The following is a 27,733-nucleotide window of genomic DNA, read 5'->3' on the forward strand; positions in this document are numbered from 1 at the left end:
GGCCCTCTATCGATGTGGTGCATATATACAATGGGATATTATTCAGCCATAAAAAGGAGTGAAATTGGGTCATTTTCAGAGGTGTGAATGGGTCTAAAGTCTGTCATACAAAGTGAAGCCAGTCAGAAAGAGAAAAACCAATATCATATATTAATGCATAAATGTGGAATCTAGAAAAATGGTACAGATGAACCTATTTGCAGAGCAGAAATGGACATGCAGATACTAAGAATAGGCTTGTGGACACAGCAGGGGAAAGAGAGGGTGGGATGAACTGAGAGAGGAGCATTGACATATATATACAGCCGTGCATAAAATAGCTGGTGGGAAGCTGCTGAATAGCACGGGGAGCTGGGCTCTGTGGTCTGTGATGACCGAGAGGGGTGGAATGGAGCAGGTTGGCAGTGGGCCAGAGGAAGGGGATATATGTATACATATAACTGATTCACTTCATTGTACAACATTGTAAAGCAACTAGTGTTGTTGTTCAGTCGCTAAGTCATGTATGACTCTTTGTGACCCCATGGACTATAGCATGCCAGGCTTTCCTGTCTGCCATCTCCCAGAGTTTGTTCAAACTCAGGTCCATTGAGTCAGTGATAGCATCCAGCCATCTCATCCTCTGTAGCCCCATAATCCTCTTGCCCTCAATTCTTCCCAGCATCAGGGTCTTTTCCAGTGAGTCAGCTTTTTCATCAGGTGGCCAAAATATTGGAGCTTCAGCATCATTCCTTCCAATGAGTACTCAGGGTTGATCTCCTTTAAGATTGACTGGTTGGATCTCCTTGCAGTCCACAGACTCTCAAGAATCTTCTCTAGCACCACAATTCAAAAACATCAATTCTTCGGTGCTCAGCCTTCCTTATGGTTCCAACTCTCACATCTGTATACAACTACTGGAAACTATACACCAGTTAAAAAAAAAATAGTGCCTACACTATGCAGCTGATATCATAAATTAGACCACTACACATTTATCCTCCAGATCTGTGATAAATATTTACAGATGTTCGAAGGTAGTGCAACAGATAGAAAGATATAGAAGCGCCTAAAAGCCAGGTCCTACCTATGTTACTCTGATAAATCCTTAGAAGCAACCCCATTATACAACCCCACATGAGTAGACAGACTTGGAGAAGGGGCAGGATCAGCCCAAAGGCATGCAGCTAGTAGCTGTCAAAGCTGGGATTCAAACCCAGGGCTGACCAGCTCCACACGTAACATTGCCCCCTGATATCTTAGAGCTTCTCAGTACGTGGACACCCATCTTGGAGGTAAAGAAAGTGTTCCTTGCTCAGTAGTGTCCGACTTTGCAATCCCATGGACTGTAGCCTGCCAGGCTCCTCTGTCCATGGGATTCTCTAGGCAAGAACATTGGAGTGGGTTGCCATTTCATTCTCCAGGGGATTTTTCTGACCCAGGGATCAAACCCAAGTGTCCAGCATTGCAGGCAGCGTGTTTACCATCTGAGCCACCATTTCTCTGGTGGTAAAGCTGGAAATGTAATTATGTTGTTTCCTTGTTGAGTGTCTCTCAGTGGCATCCTCTTAGGGATTAGCCATACTTCTGATCCTGGAACAGCTGGCACGGCTTCAGGAGCCCAGGTTCAGATCCTTGTCTGTGGAACTAGGAGCCTGGTTCGGGCTGCTGGCCCCTTTGACCTCAGAGGCTAGCACAGACTTTCCAGACAGCCGCCCAGGGATTTGACCCTCAGGGATGGAGTCACTGGAATGGTTCCTCACATCGGCAATAGTAGTTTACAAAAACCATCTTTCCTTTTTATCTCTTCAATGGCAATATTGGTGTATTTTTCCTCCTTTTTATTATTTTTAAAATTACCCAAGTTATGCACATTCATTTTAAAGACTCTTATAAGTATGTAGAGTCTTTTTTTTTCCGTTAGTTATAAAGACTATTGGTGTAACAATTGGCAAATTTGAATAAGATCTATAAATATATGTGTTTAGTTGTATCATTGTTATTTTTCTATTTTTGATAACTGCACTGTGGTTCTGAAAAAGAATGCCCTTGTTTTTAAGAGAAACACATGGAGATATTTAGAGGAGTAACCTGTTTACAACTTAATTCTGAATGTTTCAGTTAAAAAAAACATTTATATATAGAGAAAGCACGAGTGTATGTAATATTTTTGGAGTCTGGGTGAAGGAGATGCAGGGATCTTTGTACCAACTTTTGAAATTTTTCTATAAATCTGAAATTATTTCGAAATGAAAAATTTGGACTTCCCCCAATGGCTCAGTGGTAAAAGAATATGCCTGCAATGCAGAAGACACTCAGAAGACCTGGGTGTGATCCGTGGGTTGGAAAGAGCCCCTGGAGAAGGAAATGGCACCCCACTCCAGTATTCTTGCCTGGAAAATCCCATGGGCAGAGGGGACTGGCGGGCTACACTCCATGGGGTCACAAAGAGTCGGACATGAGTGAGCAACTAAACAACAACAAAAAAAATATATATATATATACACACACACACACACACACACACACATATATATATAGGAGAAGGAAATGGCAACCCACTCCAGTATTCTTGCCTGGAGAATCCCAGGGACGGAGGAGCCTGTTGGGTGCTGTCTATGGGGTCGCACAGAGTCGGACATGACTGACGTGACTTAGCAGCAATATATATATATATATATATGGAAATATATATATATGGAAATATATATATGTGGAAATATATATATATTAAAACTAAGATTGTGGCATCTGGTCCCATCACTTCATGGCAAATAGATGAGGAAACAATGGAAACAGTGACAGACTTTATTTTGGGGGGCTCCAAAGTCACTGCAGATGGTGACTGCAGCCATGAAATTAAAAAACGCTTCCTCCTTGAAAGAAAAGTTATGACCAACCTAGAAAGTGAAAGCGAAAGTTGCTCCGTCGTGTCTGACTCTTTGCAACCCCATGAACTCATCATGGAATTCTCCAGGCCAGAATACTAGAGTGGGTAGCCTTTCCCTTCTCCAGGGAATCTTCCCAACCCAGGTCTCCTGTGTTCCAGGCGGATTCTTTACCAGCTGAGCCGTAAGAAAAGCCCAAGAATACTGGAGTGGGTAGCCTATCCCTTTTGCAGGGGATCTTCCCGACCCAGGAATCGAACTGGGTCTCCCACATTGCAGGCAGATTCTTTACCAACTGAGCTATCCAACCTAGACAGCATATTAAAAAGCAGAGACACTACTTTGCCAACAAAGGTCCATCTAGTCAAAGCTATGATTTTTCCAGTAGTCATGTATGGATGTCAGAGTTGGACTATAAAGAAAGCTGAGCATCGAAGAATTGATGCTTTGGAACTGTGGTGTTGAAGACTCTTGAGAGTCCCTTGGACTGCAAGGAGATCCAACCAGTCCATCCTAAAGGAGATCAGTCTTAAATATTCATTGGAAGGACTGATGCTGAAGCTCAAACTCATATACTTTGGTCACCTGATGCGAAGAACTGATTCATTGGAAAAGACCCTGATGCTGGGAAAGATTGAAGACAGGAGGAGAAGGGGACGACAGAGGATGAGATGGTTGGATGGCATCACCAACTCAGTCGACATGAGTTTGAGTAAGCTCTGGGAGTTGGTGATGGACAGGGAAGCCTGGCATGCTACAGTCCATGGGGTCACAAAGAGTTGGACACGACTGAGCAACTGAACTGATCTGATGGGGAAAAAGTGAAAACCCCTGTTTGCAAAAGCATACTTCAGTTTTGCATCTGGGAAGCTTACTTTGAAAGCAATCACTAGTTTGTTAAAAGGGATGTAACCTTCACTTTCTGATAACCCTTCCCCTGCAGACACCACACATGCGCCTTTGTAGCACAAAACAGGAGACAGCCCTCCTGGCTCACTCTGTAGACCACAGCAGGCTAGGGTGGAATGCATCTTAAGATATTTGGGGGTCATACCACTCTTATGTAAACAAGAACAATGAGACCTGAGAGCTAACCCGCCTAAAACTAGCCACCTTCTTAATAGCAAGGAGGGGAGGTCAACAAAATAATTCCTTTACACCCCTGTTCCTTCCACAAATGGTTCAGAGTCATAAAGCATCAGGATAAGGACTCTCAACTTTGGGTTGTTAATCTAAGAACTTACCCACTAGACTCCAGCTGCCCTGGCTCATTGTTTTGTTTATAAGATTTTATATAAAAGATAAATTAAAAGCTGACTCATGATTTTTCAAAAGAATTCATAAAGAAATTTTGTTTAGATACTTTTGTTTTGTTTAAATAAATCTCCCTGTGGAGATTTGAAAAGAGAGTTTTATTAAAAAAAAAAAAAATCAGTTTCCATGCAACCTTTCAAAGTAAATCTTCCTGAAAGCTCTCATTTCACTCAGTATTCATAAGGATTAAGTTAAAATACCCAATCAGATGGGCAGATAAAACTTGATTCAGTTCAACAGGCATTTATAGATTACCCGTGACTTGCCAAGTGCAAGCCGCCGAGAACCCAGAGATGAATTTGCGGCTCTGCCTGACCTCAGAGAGCACAGTGTCTAATAAGGGAGACTTAGGAAGGCCAACCTAGACAGCGCATTAAAAAGCAGAGTCATCACTTTGCCGACAAAGGTCCATCTAGTCAAAGCTGTGGTTTTTCCAGTAGTCATGTATAGACGTGAGAGTTGGACCATAGAAAAGGTTTAGCACTGAAGAATCGGTGTTTTTGAATTGTGGTGCTAAGAGGACTCTTGAGAGACCCTTGGACAACAAAGAGATCAAACCAGCCCACCCTAGAGGAAATCAACCCTGAATATTCATTGGAAGGACTGATGCTGAAGCTGAGGCTACAGTGCTTTGGTCACATCATGTGAAGAGCCAACTCACTAGAAAAGATGCTGATGCTGGGAAAAATTGAAGGCAGAAGGAGAAGGGGGTGATGGAGGATGAGATGGTTGGGTAGCATCACCAACTCAATGGACATGAGTTTGGGCAAGGTAGTGCTCAAGATAGCTCCAGGAGATAGTGAAGGACAGGGAAGCCTGGCAAGCTGCAGTCCCTGGGGTCACAAAGAGTTGGACACAACTTAGAGACTGAATGACAACTAGGAAGGCGAACAAAATCAACATAGTCCCTAATAACAGTGCTGCAGTAGAGCTAAGTGTAAATGCTACGGAGACAGAGAAAGAACCTGTTTATCTGGTGGGAGGCGGGAGGTAAAGGACAAAAGAGCTTCAGTGTGAAGGTAAAGCTGACAGGATCTTTATTTCAGTGTTAACTCAAGAAAGCAGGTTTTTCAATAATCTAATCAGAAAGATAACCACACTGGCTCCTGGAAGGTCCCACCAAAAGTCAGTAATGGAAACAGAGCCTGACTCCCAATTTTAAACTTGTTCCCATCATTCTCTTAAGAGAGAGTTAGACTCTCCCTTCTCTCTTGATGGATAGATGAATAGGTAGGTAGATAGATATGTGCATAATATATAAATATATACATGCATGTCACATATATACACGTTGTTTCCTTTTGGAACTTCTGTACTCTGAAAAGAAAGACAGATGCTTTCCCTTATAGTTCCATTATAGTTTTTCATTCTTTTATTTAATTAATGTAACTAGCATTTGGAATGATGCTAAAGCTGAAACTCCAGTACTTTAGCCACCCCATGCGAAGAGTTAACTCATTGGAAAAGACTCTGAGGCTGGGAGGGATTGGGGGCAAGAGGAGAAGGGGACGACAGAGGATGAGATGGCTGGATGGCATCACTGACTCGATGGACGTGAGTCTGAGTGAACTCTGGGAGTTGGTGATGGACAGGGAGGCCTGGTGTGCTGCGATTCATGGGGTTGCAAAGAGTCGGACACGACTGAGCGACTGATCTGATCTGAGCATTTATTTTATTATTAGTCTGCTCAGCACCTACTTTGTGTACTTTGATTTGTTACTCTCACCCTATGAGATAGTTACTATTATCATTCCCATCTTAACAAAAAGACAGTGAAGGCCCAGAGAGGTTAAGCAGATTGGTGGAGGTCACACAGCAAGCAAGAACCGGAGCCAGGATTTGAACCCAGTTCTGTCTGACTGCAAAACCTTTAGCACCAGGTACACTGCCTCCTTTAGTGGATAGGGCATGGGGAGCGAGCATCTAGAACCCGGGGGGCAGTGTGACTACCGAGAAAGCAGCCTGTCACCACTGGCAGGAGCAGCTGTTGCTGACATCAGTGTCCTGAAGTCAGGGTCTCATGAAAGAAGGGGGACCTCACTGCTTTCAGCCCTGAACCAAACCCCTGAGGCTCCTTGCAGGAATTTCTCCCTCACAGCCACTCTTTGGAAACCAGCTCCCTTTGCCATCTCTGGCATCCTTACTTGGTTTGATATTATCAAAATCTGTTTAAGTTTCAGCATCAGATTAGCAGGCTCGTGGGTGCCTATTTCCAGCTTCCTTTTCATATCCTGTCATTAACCCAGCAACCCCTGAAAGCCCAACAGACATGAGGGAAAGTTCATTTTATTAAGTGTAAAGATGAATAACTTCTTTAAAATGCTTTCATTTTTAATGCGTTTCTTTAACTTGTTGCAAACTATGAATGATTGCTGGGCTTACATGTGGTCTTTATAAGAGGTTTGTAAACTGTTCTTCCCCAAAGGTTTTTTTTTTTTTTTTCCTGTATTACTTCCTTACTGCATCCTTTTTATTGTATCCCTTCTTCCAAAAGGTCTTAACTGGGGAGAACGGAAGCCCATCAAAAGCAGCATTTTTAAGTACAAATGTATTTCTAATTTATATTCATCAGAGCTTCTGATCAAGTGGTGATAAAAAGTGATTCCCCCTGGGTATGTCATTACGTCAGCAAAATAAACACCCCTCTGTTGAGTCTTGGTGGTGGTGGTAGTTTGGTTGCTAAATCATGTCCAACTCCTGCGACCCTGTGGACAGAGGACCTGACAGGCTACATACAGTCCATGGGGTTTTCCAGCAAGAATACTGGAGTGAGTTGCCATTTCCTTCTCCACTACTGAGTCTTAGATAGTTTTTATTTAGTGCTTGTTTCTTGCCAAAAAGTCCTCTAAGAGCATAGATTAAGTCATTAAATTCTTTTAACAACCCTATGAAATAAATAATAATAATGTCCCAATTGTGCAGGTGAGGGAACTGAGGCCCAGAGAAGGATGCCCCTAGCAAGTGGCAAAGCTGGGATTTGGGCCAAGGCGGTCTCAGTCCAGAGTCTCTGCTCTTACATGTGATACAGGGACCCTCCAACTCCACAGTCTCTGAGGCCACATGAAAATGTTTGGGGAATGCATCATCGAGTCCCCATCTAAAGAGCTGACCACAGGACTCACTAGTTTCTTTTCTTCCTAACAGTGTTTTGTGATGGAAGCTTCCCAACTTCCTGTGGAAGCCCATTCCCTATTCTAAAGGTCAAGAGTGTCCTCTTAAGGGCCAAACCAAGGTGTCTCCTACTTGATTTGAAGCCCCTGTTTACTTTGTATTTGCCCCGCTATTGAACTATTACAAAGGGGAAAAAAAATAACTTTACACCCTCAAGTCACTCTGTGGTTTCTCTTTTATAATTTAGATATAGAAAACCTTCAGGATCCAAGAATGTCACCTCTCCATTTTCCAGATGGCGAAGCTGTCATTTATGAGTCATTTACGAGTCTTGTCTTGACTGCAGTGGCCAGATAGTAACAGAGCGGGGTGGCTAAGTCACTAACCCTTCAGGCCAGTCTTCTGCAACTGCATGATCCCTCCTGACCATCCAAACCTTTGGCAATGGATTGCGGCCAAGTACAGATGAATATATTCAGAGGAGTCCATGCATTACAGAATGCAGGAGGGAGCCTGCTTCCCCTGCTTTGCCTTTCAGGCTGAAGTTTTCAGATCCACAAGGCCACCAAAGTGATCAATCAAAAAATGAAAAGACCCTCAAAACCCAAAATGTCTTCAATTCTTTCTGTATTTGATTTCAGCTGGTTTAGAAGATCTTAAGAAGATAGTGTGCTTTTATATTTCAAGTTTAGAATCCATTTGAAGGAATCACAAATGGCCTATCTGAAACCAGCTTCCAACAAGGTTTTATTCCCATTTTAGAGAGGAGATTAATGAGGCTCTGGGAAATTAATTAACTTGCTCTTCTTAGGCAACTACTAGTAACTCCCAGCTTTTTCTTAATTCTATATTTGTAAAGCAAACCACCCTCTGAAGTGCGGGTGACCCTGGCTGGTTCATTGTTATTAAGAAATCCTCTTTTAAAGTGGGATTTTCTGGAACTCCTATTACTAAAGTTCTGAAGGATGCTGAGTATGTGCAACCAATGGTTTCTATGTAGATGATTTCAAATAATGCAACAGAGATGTACCAGTGTCAACATGTGAGGGGTGTGGTTTCCACATGATTCTTAAGTCCCTCCCTCGAGCAGGGAAGAAGTGAAGAAGTGAACTCACTCAGTCGTGTCTGACTCTTTGTGACACCATGGACTGTAGCCTACCAGCCTCCTCCATCCATGGAATTTTCCAGGCAAGCATACTGAAGTGGGTTGCCATTTCCTTCTCCAGGGGATCTTCCTGACCCAGGGATCAAACCCAGGTCTCCCACATTGCAGGCAGACACTTTACCTTCTGAGCCACCAGGGAAGCCGCTAACAGCAGTATTGGGTCAGCCTGAGGGCAAGCCAGCATTTTCTGTTCAGTTATTTTATTTACTTTGGACTGATTTTTATTCACCGAGGTCTCTTTTTTTTTCTTTTTTAATTTATGAGAATGTCAGAGTATATTGGACTTGTTTGTGGCTGGAAAGAATAATTAAAGGCTGCACGAATTACATTTCATGCCAAATTAACATCACTCTCCGCTCTCCTGCTGATGATTTAACATCCCAGTCACATTTGGGGTGCTGGAAGGTTTACATGTACTTGTCAGACTGTAACTCTTACGATAGTTGATCAGTAACGAGCAGTCACAGAAGTTCAGGAAGCATTGTGCCAATGTTTCGGATGCCCTGGGGTACGCGTTTCTGTGTTTCTTATTTAAAACCGAGATGGTTTGTTTTGGTTTTCGTCTGCCCTGTTCTTTGTTGTCGTGCGCAGGCTTTCTGTGGTCATCTTGAGCAGGGGCTACTCTCTGTGGTGCTCGGGCTTTACATCGCGGTGGCTTCTCTTGCTGCAGAAAACAGGTTCGGGGGCCGCAGGCTTCAGTGGTTGCAGCACGTGGGCTCAGTAGTTGTGGCTCACAGGCTCAGGGCTCCACAGTGAGCGGGATCCTCCTGGACCAGGGATCAAATCCGTGTCCCTTGCATTGGCAGGCAGATTCTTAACCACCAGGTGACCAGGGAAGTCCCCAAAATCTAAATGTTTTAAGCTGTGACCTGAAGAGAAACTTGCCATGAATTTCATCTTTATATATATATATTTAAATCCTAGCATGTAATCAGTTGGAAATGTAGAGCCAAATAACGGGTACGCATGTCACCGACTTGATGTCAATTCCTATTTTCCAGTGCCCTGGTCCTTGAAGAACAGCAGCATAGACAGTGGAGAAGCAGAAGTTGGTCGGCGCGTGACCCAGGAAGTCCCACCAGGCGTGTTTTGGAGATCGCAGATTCACATCAGTCAACCGCAGTTCTTAAAGTTCAACATCTCCCTTGGGAAGGACGCTCTCTTTGGTGTTTACATAAGAAGAGGACTTCCACCATCTCATGCCCAGGTAGGACCATGCTTGATACACCATGAGTTTAAAAAATACCACTGAGCACCCACTGAGGCAGCTATAACGAAAGGACGGACAATAACAAGTATTGGTGGAGATGTGGAAAAATTGGAACCCTCATACATGATTTGTGGGAATGTAAAATATAGAGCCACTGTGGAAGGAATTCAATAGTCCTTCAAAAAGTTAAAGAATTACAGTATGACTTAGTAATTCCATTACTAGATATATTCCTACAGAGAACTAAAACTTTCTCATTTAAAAATATACATAAATGTTCATAGCAGCATTTATTCATAATAGCTCATAAGTGGAAACAATCCAAATGTCTATCAATCGGTGAATGGAGAAACAAAATGTAATCTCTCCATACCATGGGGTATGATTAAAACATAAAAGGGGATGAAATTTTTTTAAATAAGAATGAAATATTCTTACATGGATGAATCTTGAAAATATTTTGTTAAGTGAAAGAAGCCAGATACAAAAGGTTACACAGCATATTTGTTGTTCAGTTGTTCAGTCATGTCTGACTCTTTGCTACCCCATGGACTATAGGACTTCAGGCTTCCCTGTCTGCTGTCTCCCAGAGTCTGCCCAAACTCATGTCCATTGAGTCAGTGATACCATCCAACCATCTCATCTTCTGTCATCCCCTTTTTCTCCTGCCCTCAATTGTAGCCAGCATCAGGGTCTTTTCCAATGATCTGGCTCTTTGCATCACGTGGGCAAAGTATTGGAGCTTCAGTATCAGTCCTTCCGATGAGTATTCAGAGTTGATTTCCTTTAGAATTGACTGGCTTGATCTCCTTGCAGTCAAAGGGACTCTCAAGAGTATTCTTTAGCGCTGCAGTTCGAAGGCATCAATTTTTCGGTGCTCAGCCTTCTTTATGGTCCAACTCTCACATCCATACATGAATACTGGAAAAAGCATAGCTTTAACTAGATGAACTTTTGTAGGCGAAGTGATGTCTGTGTTTTTTAATATATTGTCTAGGTTTGTCATAGCTTTTCTTCCAAGGAGCAACCGTCTTTTAATTTCATGGCTGCAGTCACCATCTGCAGTGATTTTGGAGCCCAAGAAAATAAAGTCTGTCGTTGTTTTCATTGTTTCCCCATCTATTTGCCATGAGGTGATGGGACCGGATGCCATGATCTTCGTTTTTTGAATGTTGAGTTTTAGGCTAGTGGTTTCACTCTCCTCTTTCACCTTCATCAAGAGGCTCTTTTAGTTCCTCTTCACTTTCTGCCACTAGGGTGGTGTCATCTCCATATCTGAGGTTATTGATATTTCTCCTGACAATCTTGATTCCAGCTTGTGCTTCATCCAGCCCAGTACATATGAGGTACTCTGCATATAAATTAAATAAGCAGGGTGGCAATATACAGCCTTGACGTACTCCTTTCACAGTTTTGAACCAGCCCGTTGTTCCATGTCTGGTTCTACCTGTTACTTCTTGACCTGCATACAAGTTTCTCAGGAGGCAAGTAAGGTGGTCTGTTATTGCCACCTCTTTAAGAATTTTCTACAGTTTGTCGTGATCCACACAGTCATTGACTATGAGTCAATGAAGCAGAAGTAGATGTTTTTCTGGAATTCTCCTACTTTTTCTGTAATCCAACAGATGTTGGCAGTTTGATCTCTGGTTCTTCTGCCTTTTCTAAATCCAGCTTGTACATCTGGAAGTTCTTGGTTTACATACTATTGAAGCCTAGCTTGAAGGATTTTGAGCCCTATCTTGCTAGCATGTGAAATGAGCACAGTTGTGCAGTATTTAAATATTCTCTGGCACTGTCCTTTAAGATTGAAATGGAAACTAACCTTTTCTAGTCCTCAGGCCACTGCTGAGTTTTCCAAACTTGCTCAGTAGAGTACAGCACTTTCACAGCTTCATCTTTTAGGATTTGAAATAGCTCAGCTGAAATTCCATCACCTCCACTAGCTTTGTTCATAGTGATGCTTCCTAAAGCCCACTAGACTTCACACTCCAGGTGAGTGACCACACCATTGTGGTTATCTGAATCATTAAGAGCTTTTTTGTACAGTTCTGTGTATTCTTGCTACCTCTTAATATATTCTGCTGTTAGGTCGATACCATTTCTGTCCTTTATTGTGCCCATCTTTGCATGAAATTTTCCCTTGGTTTCTCTAATTTTCTTAAAGAGATCTCTAGTCTTTCTCATTCTATTATTTTCCTTATTTCTTTGCACTGTTCACTTAACAAGTCTTTCTTATCACTTCTTGCTCTTCTTGGAACTCTGCGTTTAAATGGGTATATCTTTCCTTTTCTCTTTCACTTCTCTTCTTTTCTCAGCTATTTGTTAAGCCTCCCCAGACTATAATTTTGCATACTTGCATTTCTCTTTCTTGGGGATGGTTTTGATCACCGCCATATGACTCTATTTATGTTGTCTGGAAAATCTATAGAAACAAAAGGAGAAGGAAATGGCAACCCACTCCAGTACTCTTGCCTGGAAAACCCCATGGACGGAGGAGCCTGGTTGGCTACAGTCCATGGGGGTCACGACAGAAAGGAGATTAGTGATTGCCAAGGGTGAGGGAGGAGGGAATTGGGACTGACTGCTAATAGCACTGGGGACCCACTCTAGTAGTCTTGCCTGGAAAATCCCATGGACGGAGGAGCCCGGTAGGCTGCAGTCCATGGGGTCTCTAAGAGTCAGACATGACTGAGCGACTTCACTTTCACTTTTCACTTTCATGCATTGGAGGAGGAAATGGCAACCCACTCCAGTGTTCTTGCCTGGAGAATCCCAGGGACGGGAGCCTCGTGGGGCTGCTGTCTATGGGGTCACACAGAGTCAGACACAACTGAAGCGACTTAGCAGACTTAGCAGCTAATAGCTATGGGCTGTCTTTTCTGGGTTATGTAAGTGCTCTGAAATTAGATAGCAGTGATAGTTGTACAACACAGTGAATATACTAAAAATTGCCAAACTGTAAATGGTGAAATTTATGTTATGGAAACTATTTCTCAAAAAAAAGAAAAAAAAATGGGTTACTTCCCTACCTGATGTAATTAGCTTATCCCGACTAGACCTTTACTAATCGTTGGGTACTTTTTGTTCAGGGATTTGGGTTATTTGTTAAAGCATCCCTAGGAGACAGCCCACTGTGTTTGACAGGAGTGATGTAACTTTAACCACAATTCAGCAAACACTTTTCTATGGCTTCCCTGTTCTTGTTGTACCGAGTTCCTTGGGAAGTGGCTTGACACTGCAAAAGTGAGATTATTCCCTGCATTGGAAATGAAGAGATTGGATTATATTATGGATTTCATTATTTTTCTTCTCATCCCTCCTGGTAGAGATTTTCTTAAGCATCCCACTTGGGATACATTAACCCTCATCTAGTTTGGTTTGCTTTTCCAGTAAGATTTGTGTATCCTAAGGAAACCCAAGTAGTGTTTCCTGCCTCACTTGCTTTCAAATCCAGAAAGTATATAAAGAAGTCCATTAGGAAAATACACCAGTGGAGGGAAAAACACTCTTAACCACCCTTTATATCCAGTCAAAGCTAGCTTTTTAAAACATGTGTTGGAGAGGTATTCATCCAGAAAATTCAGTGGAAGAATATAAAGCTTTAAACCCATTGGCAAATGCAAAGCGGGCCACCATCTCTTTGTCTTCAGCTTATAGCAGACATTGCTAATCGACGACTGCACTTTTTCCTCACGAAACTCCGTGCACAGATGCCCCAAGAGAGCCCTCGAGGCAGCCACCACCAATTGACCAGTGTTGGCTCGCAAGATGAAATTTATTTGCAGTCCCATCTTTACAGCCTGAAACAATCGATATAAGGGACTAAAAGGACTTTCTTTTCTGAGCATGGAGGGCTGTGTAGGTTTTTAACACCGTATACGGCCCGTGCTATGGGGACCAATATGTAAAATGGTAATCAATAAGTCCTCCACCATCCGTCGATCCAGAAAAACATCTATCGGTCTAGGTGCTGATTATCCAGAGTTGAGTTAGCATAGCCCCTAAGAGAAAGAAATGGCAACCCACTCCAGTGTTCTTGCCTGGAGAACCCTGTGGATGAAGGAGCCTGTCGGGCTGCTGTCCATAGGGTCACACAGAGTCGAACACGACTGAAGCGACTTAGCATGCAGCATGCATGCAACCGAGCAAAACTCCTAATACAAAAATCACACCTGTCCTTCAGAGAGATGCCCTTAAGAGAAAGAGAGGAATTCAGCTAAGAGGAGTCCCCAAGGCATTTCTGTAATTTCCTGCCAGGAGCAGGGAGCCGGTCTGGGAAGTTATGCAAAGTGTTAGAGGGTCTCCCTGACCTTCAGACGCCACCGTTTCTACAGTAGCATAATGAAAGATTGACAGCAGTGAAATCTGCTTGTTGGCATTATTCAAGTAAGTAGGAACTTGCCTCTGGGCACAGCTGAGCATAACTTTCCTCTTAGCCCTTTGGACACCAGGAGATTTACTGGCGGGGGAAAATGTCCCCTTTTGACCTTGTTCTGAAGCACTGCTGTCCCCCTCCGCTTGCATGCTCTGAGCAGTCAGAATCATGGAAAAGCCAGCGATCATGGCAAGTCAAGTCGGTAACTCTCTGAAACTGACTGATAGTGGACAGCAGGCAAGAACATGATCTACCCGGGTTCCCCGCTGTTCTGACATTCAGGACTCAGACCCTCCATGACAGTGTCTCTCCTTTTGTGGCTGCACCACGCTGTCCATCTCCTGCCAAGCCGGTGATTGTTCTAGTGATCGTTCTCTCAAAATAGCTCCACTCCAGGGACAGCCCCATCCCATTTCTCGAGAAGAGAAATGAATAGGTCTGGGCTGATGTGCACCGAGGGTTGCAGTCCAGCTGCCAGTCTGGGAGTTGAGCTTGACTTGGAGGGTCAGGTAAGCGAGCCGCAGTGCAGATGCTTGGAAATGCACGAGACAGCTACAATGCAGGGGCGCTTCTTTAAAAAAAAAAAAGAAAGAGGGGGGAAACCGATTCCCCACGCATCTTCACATTCATTCGCTATTATTACGAGCACTCATGTCCATTTGACGAGTTACATTTCCTGGAGGAGACGGAGCTTAGCCCCACGCAGGGATAGGCAACTAACTCACATCTCAAACCATTATAGAATTTCTCATTTCTATTGGCATATTCTATCAAGGAACATAAGTTCTATGGGGATTGGCAGACTAGCCAAGGTGACTCATTTGAGCTGAAAAGAGAGAAAGAGAAAGAAGTGGGGAGGGGGAGGAATGTGAAAGTCTCTCGGCTGCATTGCACGAAACGGCTCTGCTTAAATTTTATTGAGGATCGCGCTCTGACCAAGTGCCTACAAGGTTTAGTATCCTTGTCCAAGGATATTAAATACAGAGGAGAATCCTTTCTTACCTGTTTAAATTTCCCAAAGAATCAGAGTCTGTCCCAGCTGACTTTTTGAAAGTGGCTTTCTACAGAAATGCAGAGGCAGCGTGGCATAGGGGAGAAAGTACTGGAGTTAGCAAGAAAGCTGAGGATGAAGACCCTGCTGTGTATTAACCAGGTGTCCCCAGACATGCACGTTAATCTCTCTGAGCCTCAGTTTCCTTGTCTACCTGGTGCTGTTGTTACATCTCCCAATGTTACTGTAGTTACACCTCCCCCCACAAAGGTAAGATGAGAAAACACTTTGTAAATAGAAATGCAATATAAAAATATGGTACACAAGTGTCTCATCGTACTTAGAAATCCTGCGTGTCCCTAGCCAATACTGTCTATCAATAAGCAATTGTGTAAATATAGGTTTTTAAAGTAAAATTAATTGGCTCATTTTTTTCTTCTTATCAAAGGACAAATTGTTTTCATTACAAGAAAATTTCTACAGCACAGAAGAACAAAAGGAAAGTAAAAACACCCATAATTGGAAGCAGTCCCCTTTTGCTAAATATTTATACAGAGGTTTTGCTATAATAAAGCAAATCAGTTGCAGTTAAAAAAAAAAAAAAAAACTCAGAATTTGAATGGTTTAAAACCACAGAGGCTATCTGTTGTTTGTATCAGTGGCTCTCGACCTGGGCCAATTCTGCCCACTGCCCCCCCCCGCCCAGAGACATTTTGCAGTGTCTGGAGATATTTTTGGTTTTGCTCTAAGAAGAGGTTACTCCAGCAGGTAGTGGCAGCTAGAGATGCTGCTAAACACACACAGGAGAACCCTCCACAACAACCAGCTCCAAAGGGCAAAAGTGCTGAGGTGGGAAACCCTCCTTCACGTGTTCATTTCAGGTAACGTTGGACTTTACTCAGTATCAGTCTCACTCAAGGACAGGGAACTGTGGAGCTTCCACTGTCAGGAACATGACTAGTACTCTATTGCAAAGGAAAGAGAAGATGGGTGAATTATGCACTAATCCCTAAAGTCTTCTGCTTGCAAGCGTCACATATCATTTAAGCCCCTCACCTATGGACCAAAAGTAAGTCAGATCCTAACTTCTGTGGAGCAGGAATTACAGTCCTTTGGTGTTCCTGGGTGGCGGGGCACCAGATATCCCAATGAAAGGCCCTTAAGACTTACAGTAAAACTTTGGGAGACCGGTCCTCAAGGTTAGTCTTTGTGTGCACCCTTAATTCTTTTCCTGAAAGCAACTCTTAAGGATTTTATATGAATTGCCAAATTGTCCTTCTGAAAGCTTATACCAGTTACCCTCCATGCCCCTAGAGAAGGAAATGGCAACCCACCCCAGTATTCTTGCCTGGAAAATCCTAAGGACAGAAGAACCTGGTGGGCTACAGTATGTGGGGTTGCAAAGAGTTGGACACAACTGAACAACTAAATGCACACACACACGCACACACACACACACACATGCACACACTATACTCTCCTACCACCAGCGGCAGTGTGTAAGTGTTCGTTCTATTTACTTTAACTCCTGTATAAACTGAATATTATCATTGTTTAATTTGTCCATTTGAAAGATAGGTATTATATTGTCTTTTAAATGCAGCATTTTCATACCCTGAATTTCATTTTTTTTTAAATACCTAGGCACAAAGAGGAAAAAAAAAAAAAAGGAGTCAGTCGAAGCCACTCTCAACCTACCAGCTCAAGTTCTTATGGGGCTAGTGTGTGTAAGGTAGCCTAGTCCATCTTGCCAAGTATTTGAAATCCTACCAACCGTGTCGGGTTTGCTTGACCCCAGTTTTAGAAAGGAAGCCGATGAGACTTAAAAGTCGTCATCATCATCTGACCTGGCAGCAGTACTGGGAATCAAAGGAGATCTCAGAAGCTATTGATGCAAGTGAGACTCTTGGGTTGTTAAGGCAGGGAGCAGGTTTGCTTGACAGTTCATCACTGATTGCTACCAATATGTCAAGCCAAGTAAAAATCCTGCATGAGACCAAGTCAGTAATCGGCAAATTAGGTACATGATAACCGGAGTCAACAAGATGCAGTTATTGCTGGGGAGCCCTGCTGGGACTTCACCTTCTTCACAATCCTATTTAGCAAATCTCAAAAATGCCTATTTCATCACTCAGACTGATGGAGCCATGAGTCCAGTCACTTCCAGTGGCAACTTGAAAGTGTGGGGTGGACTTCCAGCTCCAGGTATAAGGGTTTATTAGAAGGAAGTCGTGAGGATTAAATGATGCTAAGATAAAAGCAGACGCTGTCAGCCCCAGCGCTTTACCCTAAGATGTGTCTGTGGGGTGGGAAGCAAAACTATCCACACATTTATTGAACAATAGAAAGGAACTATTTAAGAGACCACATATTGCCCCATGATCATACCAAATAAGTGCAAATACGGCAGATTAAGCATGTACAGACCAAGAGCAAATGAGCTGAGCAAACATTCCTGTTTGTCCTCATCAGCAGAATTCTCCTAAATGACATTTTTTAAAGGCAAATTTATAGATGGTGATGAGTGGTGTTAGCTTTTTCCCAGCTCAGTTTATCCCTCTCCAGTTCAGAGCCTTATTTGAAAATAAATTCTCTCTGTCCTGTCCTCTTCTCTCTTGTCCAAGCAAGTCAGCTGTACATAGTTTCATTAGAGATGTAACTAACCGCATCCCTGGGTCCCTGGAATGCCCGCGTGTTCTGAGCAGCCTGCTTCTGTCGCTGTGCTCCTGTCCAGTGCCCATTGCTCAGTCACATGAGCTCTCCCTGGACCTCACTCATCCTGCAGAACTGTGTTCGGTGATCTTATGGGGACCCCTCCCCATACCAGGTTTGGCTGTCAGCTTGCATAATCACCACATTGCATTGTTTTTTAATTGAAGGATAATTGCTTTACAAAATCATGTTGGTTTCTGCCAAACATCAACATGAATCAGCCATAGGTATATATATATCCCCTCCCTCTTGAACCTCCCTCCCATTCCCCCCCGCATCCCACCCCTCTGGGTTGTTACAGAGCCCCAGTTTGAGTTCCTTGGGTCACACAGCAAATTCCCATTGGCTATCTATTTTACATATGGTAATGTAGGTTTCCATATTACTCTCTCCATAAATCCCACCCTCTCCTTCCTCCTTCTACCCTGTGTCCATAAGTCTGTTCTCTATGTCTGTGTCTCATTGCTGCCCCACAAATAATTTCATCAGTACCATCTTTGTAGAGTCCATATATATGTGTTAGTATATGATATTTGTTTTTGTCTTTCTGACTTAACTTCACTCTGTATAATAGGCTCTAGGTTCATTCACCTCATTAGAACTGATTCAAATGTGCTCCTTTTCATGGCTGAGTAGTATTCCATTGTAAATGTACCATAGCTTCTTTATCATTCTTCTGTTGAAGGACGTCTAGGTTGCTTCCATGTTCTAGCTATTGTAAATAGTGCTGCAATGAACATTGGAATACATTTGTCTTTTTCAATTTTGGTTTCCTCAGGGTATATGCCTAGTAGTGGGCATTTTAATTTCATTTTAGGAAGGGACATATTTTTACAGACATGTTTTACAGACCCTTCCTCTCCAAAAGAACTTGAGGTATAGAGAAAGAGTTTGTGAAACCAAGAGAACCTTGGTTTCTTCTGTATTGTACTAAAAGTGCTTTTGGAAAGGTTTTTCTCAGGAGACCCCTTCCGATTATCTAATAAAACTGTCCTACAGGAATGGAAACTGCCATTTAAATCAATGAGTATCCTCCTGGGCAGTCACCAGTCAGGAGAAATCTCAGGAGATTCTTAAGTTTTACAAAGGACCTGGTTTTGAGGAAGGTGTATGAGGAGGGCACATTGAATATTTTTCCAAAAAGATATTGATTTGAGTACATGGAACTCAGGGAGAAAGACAGAAACAGAGAAAGCAGAAATGAGTAAGAGGGGGTGGTACCAAGCCACGTATTTTGACTGAGCAAAATCTCAGAGGTACCGTAATTCAAGAGTTTCAAGTTTTCTAGGCAATGGCCTTTATCTTAAAGTGGAATCTTATTAGAACTCCATATATAAAACAGGTTGTGACAGTTTTATTAGCATAAGTATGGTTTATAATTCAAATCCATATTTATTATTGTAATGTTTTAATCTGTGTGCATATGTTTCTTATATGTGTTTTAATCTCTGTATACCTGTTTGTATGTGTAAATATATATATATTGTACATAGAGATAGAAACACCAACAGAGAAACTAAATTCATAAGGTTGGTCACCTGTAGGAATAGGTGAGGAAAAAAGGACTGAGAATTAGATTTAAAGAGTATTTTTTTATCCATAATAAAACGTTAAAGGTAAGGCGAACCCTTCCCCATGTGCGAGGCACACACGCATGTGTGTACCCACACAATGGCTGAAAGTAAATGTGACAGTGTTAACGTCCATTCCAGGGGTTGAAATATGGGCAGTCTGTCAGCGTGTTCTTTATCCTTTTCTTAATTTTAGCAATCTCTGTCTCTTTAGGAAAAGTGGGTCTGTGACAAACTTGAGTCTATTTCGAGTAAAACAAGCATTAAGAGGTTATAGATGATGACTCTAATCTTGTATCACTCTCAGGATTCAACTTTTTTATGTACTTTGTTTTGTTTGCACAGTTTTGAGAAAAATCACAGTGAATGTATATAAGTAGTTGCAAAGAGCAACTGTATTTTTCCATCATTTCCCTTACAGGCTCTGGATAGTCTTCAACTAAATTGATCCATTGAAAGAAGAGCAATAGAAAATAATCATTTCAAGGTTAAATAACGTAAAATATCTAACTATTCACATCTCTTGCCTCAGATACAGAAAGGTTGTACCCCAAACTTAAGTTGTGAAACTATTTTAAAAAAAAACCAACACTGTTTGGAACATGCGACATGTTCTTTTTTTAAATTGAAATATAATTGGTATACAGTTTTATGTAAGTTACAAGTGTATGATATAGTGATTCACAATTTTTAAAGATTGTACTGTATTGCTAGGTATTATAAAATATTGGCTGTATTCCTCACGTTTTACAGTATATCCTTGTCGCTTATTTTCTATGTAATAGATAGCACCTCTTAGTCTTCTGCTCCTGTATTTCCCATCCTCCCTCCACTCTCCCCACTGGTGACTACCAGTTTGTTCTCTCATCTATGACTCTGCTGCTTTTTTGTTACATTCACGAGTTTGTTGTGGTTTTTAGATTCCACATACAAGTGATATCATGCAGTATTTGTCTTTCTCTGTCTGACTTATTTCATTTCACATAATGCCCTCTATGTCCATCTATGTTGCTGCAAGTGGCAAAATTTCCTTCTTTTTATGGCTGAGTAGTATTCCATTGTGTGTATATGTATGTATATATCTATCAAAGTATACACACACACACACACACACACATATATACATGCGCACCATATATTGATCCATTCATCTCTTGATGGACACTTAGGTTGCTTCTGTATCTTGGCTGTTAGAAATAGTGTGGCTATTTCTAACATAGGGGTGCTGCTACATGTTGACTTGAAATTGCATTCCTGGTTTAACATCCTGACATTAACTTGCGTCTCTGCTCCGCCTGGCATTTGGTTGAACAGGATCTCCAGTGGAGTTCCTTATACAACTTTTTCTGAGCAGACACACATCAGGTGGCTTCAAAGAAAGCCCAGTGCAGATTTTGAAGTTTCTTGATGAAGGACAGAGTAACAGAAGGTCAAATCTGTGTTCAGAGATATTCAGAAAAGCTTTATTCCAAACTCTTCACAAGAATTAATTGACTTGAGAAATGTTCATTGAAGCCCCTCTCAGTACAGATGTCTGTAGGGAAGCCAAAGTTGTTAGAAGGAAAAAATAACTTAATTATCTGATCTCTTTTAAAAATGTTCCCCACTCAGAGATTCCCCCCTGCCATTTAACATGCATTATAATGATAGCATTATTTGAGGGCTACAGTGTTTCATATAAATTATTTTATCTTCACAACAAACCTATTATTGAGGCACTATTAGGAGCAGCCCCATTTTACAGAGGAAAGAACTGAGGCAGAGTTTAGGGTCTCAAAGCTGGTGTGTATTGGACACAGCAGACAGGCACCCCCTTTCCCTCCTGCCAGAGAAAATTAATGCTGCTGGCCGTCATTTCCAGGGGCATCCTGCAGTACAATGTCAATGAATTCGTTGACAGAGTAAAATTACAACTCAAGCCCAAGACAAGAATCTCATTAAATCAGAGGAAGTGATGTTGGAGATCTGCTTCTGAGTGCCGGGGGACTTGGTCAACGTGAATCCGGCCAAGGTAGCACAGTTAACTACCGTGGCAGAGAGAAGTAACAAGGAAAGTGACACGATCGGCACTTCCAAGAAGGCGGTTGTAATAACGTGAAGAGGGGTCCTTTAAGATTTGATGAAGACACCCAATATGTTTGCATTTGTTTGTGTGGTGCCAGTCAGGCTACAGTGAAGCTGCATTGTTCTCAGATAGTTTATCAATTTTGAGATGCTCACGATGCTCATCTTTTGACATCTCTGAAAACAGGGTGCATTTTGCAGTCAGTATAGCGGAGAGACAATGAAATGTTGGTTGTCACATGTTTGTGTATACAGGAAAGCTCAGTGTTCATTCTAATAATTAGAGTGTAGTGGCAAACATAACCTGAACATTCCTAAATATGAGATAAAAATACTTTCATAGTTGCAGTTTTACTGTTCAAGGTAAATTCCAGATCAGTCATTTTCCCATTTGTTCAGAGCATCCATTTTAAGTGACCTTTTATTATTTCCAAATACGCTCAGATGAACTTGATCTTATTGTGTATGTCGAGTCAGGGTGGGTATTTAAATATAATTTTTTAAATATATAAATACACAAATAAAAATAAAGTTTAAGCAGACATTCTGTGGAATGCCTATGCAACTGTTCCAGACACAGACGAGCATGGGACAAGGGTTCAAACCAGGCCAGACGGCCAGATCCAGCATTTGCAAGCTGTGCAACCTTGGGCAAGTCCCTCAGCCTCTCTGCGCCTTGGTTACTTCATCTGTAAGATGAAGATAATAATATTACACATTCATAGCTTTGTTGTGAGATGTAAATGGGGTAGTCTTTATAAAGCATTTACCACTGTGTTGGCACAAAGAAATGATATCAGCTATTATGTTTTTCAAAGCATCCAAAATGCAAACAAAACAAGCAAAGCAAAACAAATCCCAACAGTTTTATTAAAAGATAACTTTTATTTAAGAGCAATATATAATGATAGGAAAAACAGAAAACATTAAGATTTTTAGTATATTTTTAGTATATCTTCTGTTCACATACAGTAATCATTTTTACAAATTTGAGTCTTGTCATACATACTGTTTTTACCCTGATATTTTGCATAATGATAAGTAGGAAACATCTTTCTATATCTGAATATTGTTCCATAAACTCATTCTAAATGCCTCAAAAATAGCTCATTCTAGACTTTAAAAGTTTTTAACCAAGCTCCCTTCTTCAACATTGTATTCATTCTACAGTAAATATCTTCACAGGCATACATTCATTTGGTTTTTAATAGTTTCCTTATATGAATTCTCAAGAGTGGAATTGCTGCTTTTCTAACAATAGAAATAGCCATAAGAATAGCTGATACTATGTGTACCCCAGTGTTCATCGCAGCACTGTTTATAATAGCCAGGACATGGAAGCAACCTAGATGTCCATCAGCAGACGAATGGATAAGAAAGCTGTGGTACATATACACAATGGAGTATTACTCAGCCATCAAAAAGAATACATTTGAATCAGTTCTAATGAGGTGGATGAAACTGGAGCCGATTATACAGAGTGAAGTAAGCCAGAAAGAAAAACACCAGTACAGTATACTAACACAAATATATGGAATTTAGAAAGATGGTAACAATAACCCTGTATGCAAGACAGCAAAAGAGACACAGATGCATAGAACAGTCTTTTGGACTCTGTGGGAGAGGGAAAGGGTGGGATGATTTGGGAGAATGGCATTAAAACATGTATAATATCATATAAGAAACAAATCGCCGGTCCAGGTTCGATGCAGGATACAGGATGCTTGGGGCTGGTGCACTGGGATGACCCAGAGGGATGGTACGGGGAGGAAGGTGGGAGAGGGGTTCAGGATGGGGAACACGTGTATACCCATGGCAGATTCATGTTGATGTATGGCAAAACCAATACAATATTGTAAAGTGAAAAAAAATAAAAATAGCTGATACTGATCCAGTGCTTACTGTGAGGTGGACCAGACTCACAATGACCCCTAGAGGTAGGAAATTTTACTATTCTTATTTTAGGGATTAGAGAGCAGAGACTCAGTTAAGTAACTTGCCTAAAATCACAGTCAGTCAGTTCAGTTGCTCAGTCTTGTACGACTCTTTGTGACCCCATGGACTGCAGTACGCCAGGCCTCCCTGTTTATCACCAACTCCCAGAGTTTACCCAAACTCATGTCCATGGAGTCGGTGATGCCATCCAACCAGCTCATCCTCTGTCATCCCCTTCTCCTCCTGCCCTCAATCTTTCCCAGCATCAGGGTCTTTTCCAATGAGTCAGGTAGCCAAAGTATTGGAGCTTCAGCTTCAGCATCAGTCCTCCCAAAGAATATTCAGGACTGATTTCCTTTAGGATTGACTATTTTGATCTTGCTGTCCATGGGACTCTCAAGAGTCTTCTCCAACACCACAGTTCAAAAGCATCAATTCTTCAGCACTCAGCTTTCTTTATAGTCCAACTCTGACATCCATACATGACTGCTGGAAAAACCATAGCTTTGACTAGACGGACCTTTGTCAGCAAAGTAATGTCTCTGCTTTTTAAGGTCACAGTGCTGCCTGGCAAAAGGGTCAGGCCAGTTTGGAGACAAGCCACCAGTGCCCGTGACTGTGCCTCTTTCCCACTTGAGAAGGCGTTTTGTGACTGGACATGTTCCCAGTTTGCTCCCTCTCCTCAGTGATACATTTAATTTATTTTCACACGCAGCCTGCATGAGACCCTCCTCTTGATCTTAGGAGGGCAAAGAGCCAAATGTGACATTCCTGAGAAACCATTGGCTAAAGACAATTAGATGGGAATGTGCAGTAAATAAGAAATCACATCAGCAAGGCACTAAGAGGTAAAACCTCCATTGTTCTGGCCCCATGGTAGAGCGTCAGCGCATCTTGGCATGGCCTAGAGATGTCCGTCAGTTTCATTGAACTTAATCCCTACGCTGTGGCTGGCTTGGTCTTCAGGTTGGATCATAAGGCAGCACAATGAGGGCATTACCTTGTGGGAAGACAAAATATGAAATCAATCCAATCATGCGCTCAGCAGATATTCACTGCAGGTCTTTGTAGTGAGTGCAGAGATGAAAGGCATTTAAAAAGATAGGGACCTGACAAGGCAAGTAACAATGGCATCATCGTGCAGGGAGAGTTGTGAGATGAAGTACCAGGCAGAAGATTAGAACTGATGTTCCAGAATAGGCTTGGTCTAGGTTGGAATCTTATCTCCCCTCTGTAGTAGCTGGAAGTTTGTGGATGAAACTCTCTAGATTCAGCTTCACCATCCGTAAAATGAGGACTGTACCTCATCGGGTTGTTGAGAAAATAAATGAGATAATGCCCAGGAAAGAGTGAGCACCCCATGGAGATCAATCGATCAGTCTGACTGGTCCAGAGCCCTTACCACTCTCTTGCAGGTAACCTAGCAACCAGAGGTCTCTCCAGGCAGGATGGCAAGGCCTCTGGCAGAAACCAGTGCTGGTTTGCAAACTTGAGTTTTCGTTGATCTCCCTCAAGACTCTAATCCAGACTGCAAAGATTAGGGTCTGCCAACTCGGTCAGGTGATTCCTGTCTCCTCTCAATCCTCTTATAAATGTATGCAGTGGTAGGGGATTGGGGTGCCTTTCCTGGGGCACGTTGCCCAGCACATCCAGCCATGTCCAACCCAAGCCCACCTTTCCACAGGTGGACAGCGTGCATCCTGCTAGCACTGTTGTGCTGTACATTTCTTGAAGTCGGTGCCGTGTATCATTTATGGAGTTTGTTCCTATTGCTTGCATGATCATCAAATTTTAGCTATTACCATTCCTGAAGAGTTGGGTATAGGAGGTTTAAGAGCATAAAATTGGCTACTAGTTCAAACCTGTGCAGGATTTTAGGGAAGCTTCCTGAAGGAGATTCTACCCAAGCTGACTGTTAGAAGGTGAGTCAAGCAAAGAAAGAAAAAGGGAAGAGAGGGAAAGACCATTCCAAGCCGAGGGCAGCGAAGATCCCCCTTCTGTATGGGCTGTGCTAAAGCTTCACATAAGACTGTCTTCTTTTTCGAAACTGTACTTTTCTTTAGCTGTCACTCACCAACAAGGACATAGCTTTGCCTTTGAGACCTGGCTCTTGTACGGCCAGGAGGAACCAAGGAGGGCAGCCTCTCTGGAGGTTTGCTGGCCGTGACCCTGGGTTGAGTTACTGCGGGCTTATAGCCATGCACACAGCCCCCACTAGGCATCCGTGTTATAGAAAAGGAAAAAGTGGCCAAACACCACAAAGCTAGGAGTTACCCTTGAAACTGGGAGCACGTGCTTTTATGTACTGAGGGGAAGTCTTGAAAAATAGGAGATCAAGCTTATGGTTTTCGACTGTTTCTCTCTCATCTCAAAAATTTCATGGGAGAGGGTTAATGATCCCCCAAGCAGACACTCTCTTCAGCTAGATACATCATTCAGGCCATAACCCTGGACTCCACCAGCATTTATGGAGCACCTGCTGTGTGTTATGTGTCAAGGGGCTGCAGCGGTGGGCAAGACAGTGCTGGCCCTTGTGTGGCTGCCAGGCAGCAGGCCTGGCAGGGCCACCTACCAAGGAATACATTGTCCCTGCCTTGCCCCGGCCTGGCCTTATCACTGCAGGTCTATTCGTGGAAGTGGGATCCCTCTCTGAAACACCCCTGAGATGGAGGGGTGCTAGGATCTCACCATAGGAATAATGATGATGCTGATGTCTTCTTTAGCAGTAATAATTGATCCTTTTCTATTCGTTTTCTGTTCTGCCTACATGATTCCCATCCCATAGCAGACTTTCAAATCATACTCCTTGGAAACTTGAAAACCACAGTTTTAGGCTTGATGAGGGGTTAGTAAGGGGAGCTTGGCAGAACCCACCATCTGCTTATCCTCACCCAGCAGCCCACCAAAGCCCCTTCCAGCCCTGAGGGCCCTCGGGAGCCCACCACCATGAACACAAGTGAGGAGTTGTCTTCTTATTACAAAGAACAGCTGGTCTCACCTTATTTAACTCTTCATCAGTGCGTTCATCTCTGCAGACCTTCCATCGGCCTCCCATCACGCTAAAAGGAAAATCTGAGGTTGTTCTAGAGTGCCAGCTCCCTGAGGGCAGAGACGGTGGGGTTGCCTGCTGTGTCTCCAGCGCTGACAGCTGTGCTGGTCTGTAGCAGGCTCTGATGTACCTAAGGCCCTCGGATCTTTGGTCTTATCCTCTCTCCCTAGACCCTCCTCCACACTGACGCACTTTCTCTCCCCTAGTCACACCCAGGTCATCCTGTCTCATGCATAGCTTTGCACTGGCTGTTCCCTCATTCTGGAATGTTCCTCCCTGATATGCAGATGGTTCCTTCCTTCCTCTTGTCAGGACTCTACCTAAACACCATGCCCTCTGTGAGCTCTTTTCTGACAAGGGAATCTAAGACGCCTTTATACTTTATCCCCATGCTCTGCTTTATCTGGCTTCAATCAACTTGATTTAGCTATCGTTTACTGGCTGCTAGTGCCCACGTTCTACATGTATGGTTTGGTTCCTTAAATGTGAAAACTGCGTGAGCGCCATCGCAGTCATGATGTAAAATGTGACCACCCCTCAGGAGCTCCCTGGGCCCCGTGCCTACCTCATCCCTCCCCCCGACTGATCCACTTCCTGTCACTCGAAGTTGGATTTGTCTTCACTGGAGTTTTATGGACACGGTACCCTGTGCTCTTTTGTGTCTAGCCTCTCGTTCTGCATAATGTCGGTGAGGTTCATCCATGTGGTGTGTATCTGTGAAGTCAAGTCAGAGTCGCTCAGTCGTGTCTGACTCTTGCGACCCCATGGACTGTAGCCCTTCAGGCTCCTCAGTCCATGGGATTCTCCAGGGAGGAATACTGGAGTGGGTTGCCGTTCCCTTCTCCAGGGGATCTTCCCAACCCAGAGATCGAACCCATGTCTCCTGCATTGCAGGCAGATTGTTAACCCTCTGAGCCACCAGGGAAGCCCTGTGTGTGTCTGTGGCTGATCCCTTTTATTACTGAGTCGACTTCCACTTGTACGGATATGCTATAATCAGTGTGTCTGTTCACTTGTTGAGGGCATTTGGATTGTCCTTGGTTTGCTCTTCTTCATTTATAGCCCTCGTCACTCCCTGGGATTTTACTCCCCCAAGACGGTGTCCTGTGCCTGGAGGGCCGGAACCTTGACCATATGATTCACTGTTGGATCCCCACTGCCCAGAGCAGGGCCAGGCACATAGTAGGTGGTCAGTGTTTGTTGATGGAACCAATAGTTTTACATTCAGTTTCCCCTGTAACCTGAGGCCTGAGCAAGACTCAGGCTTGTGAGCGGAGCTTTGGATTTTTCTTTCCTATGAACCCAATCTAGAGACCTTCAGGCCTTCCACTGGAAACCAGGCATTGGCTGGGAGTCCCTGCTCAGTGCT

General features: G+C 42.9%; 1 protein-coding gene across 1 annotated transcript in view; it reads left to right on the plus strand.

The window, feature by feature from the left end:
• The window catches only part of TENM2 (teneurin transmembrane protein 2), a 488,845-nt gene that overhangs the window by 248,794 nt on the left and 212,318 nt on the right, over window positions 1-27,733 (plus strand). Inside the window, 1 exon segment of the mRNA XM_070373048.1 lies at window positions 9,459-9,664. Within this exon segment, the coding sequence (XP_070229149.1) occupies window positions 9,459-9,664 (206 nt within the window).

This window comes from Bos mutus, chromosome 7 (genome assembly GCF_027580195.1).
Source record: "Bos mutus isolate GX-2022 chromosome 7, NWIPB_WYAK_1.1, whole genome shotgun sequence".
NCBI lineage: Eukaryota > Metazoa > Chordata > Mammalia > Artiodactyla > Bovidae > Bos > Bos mutus.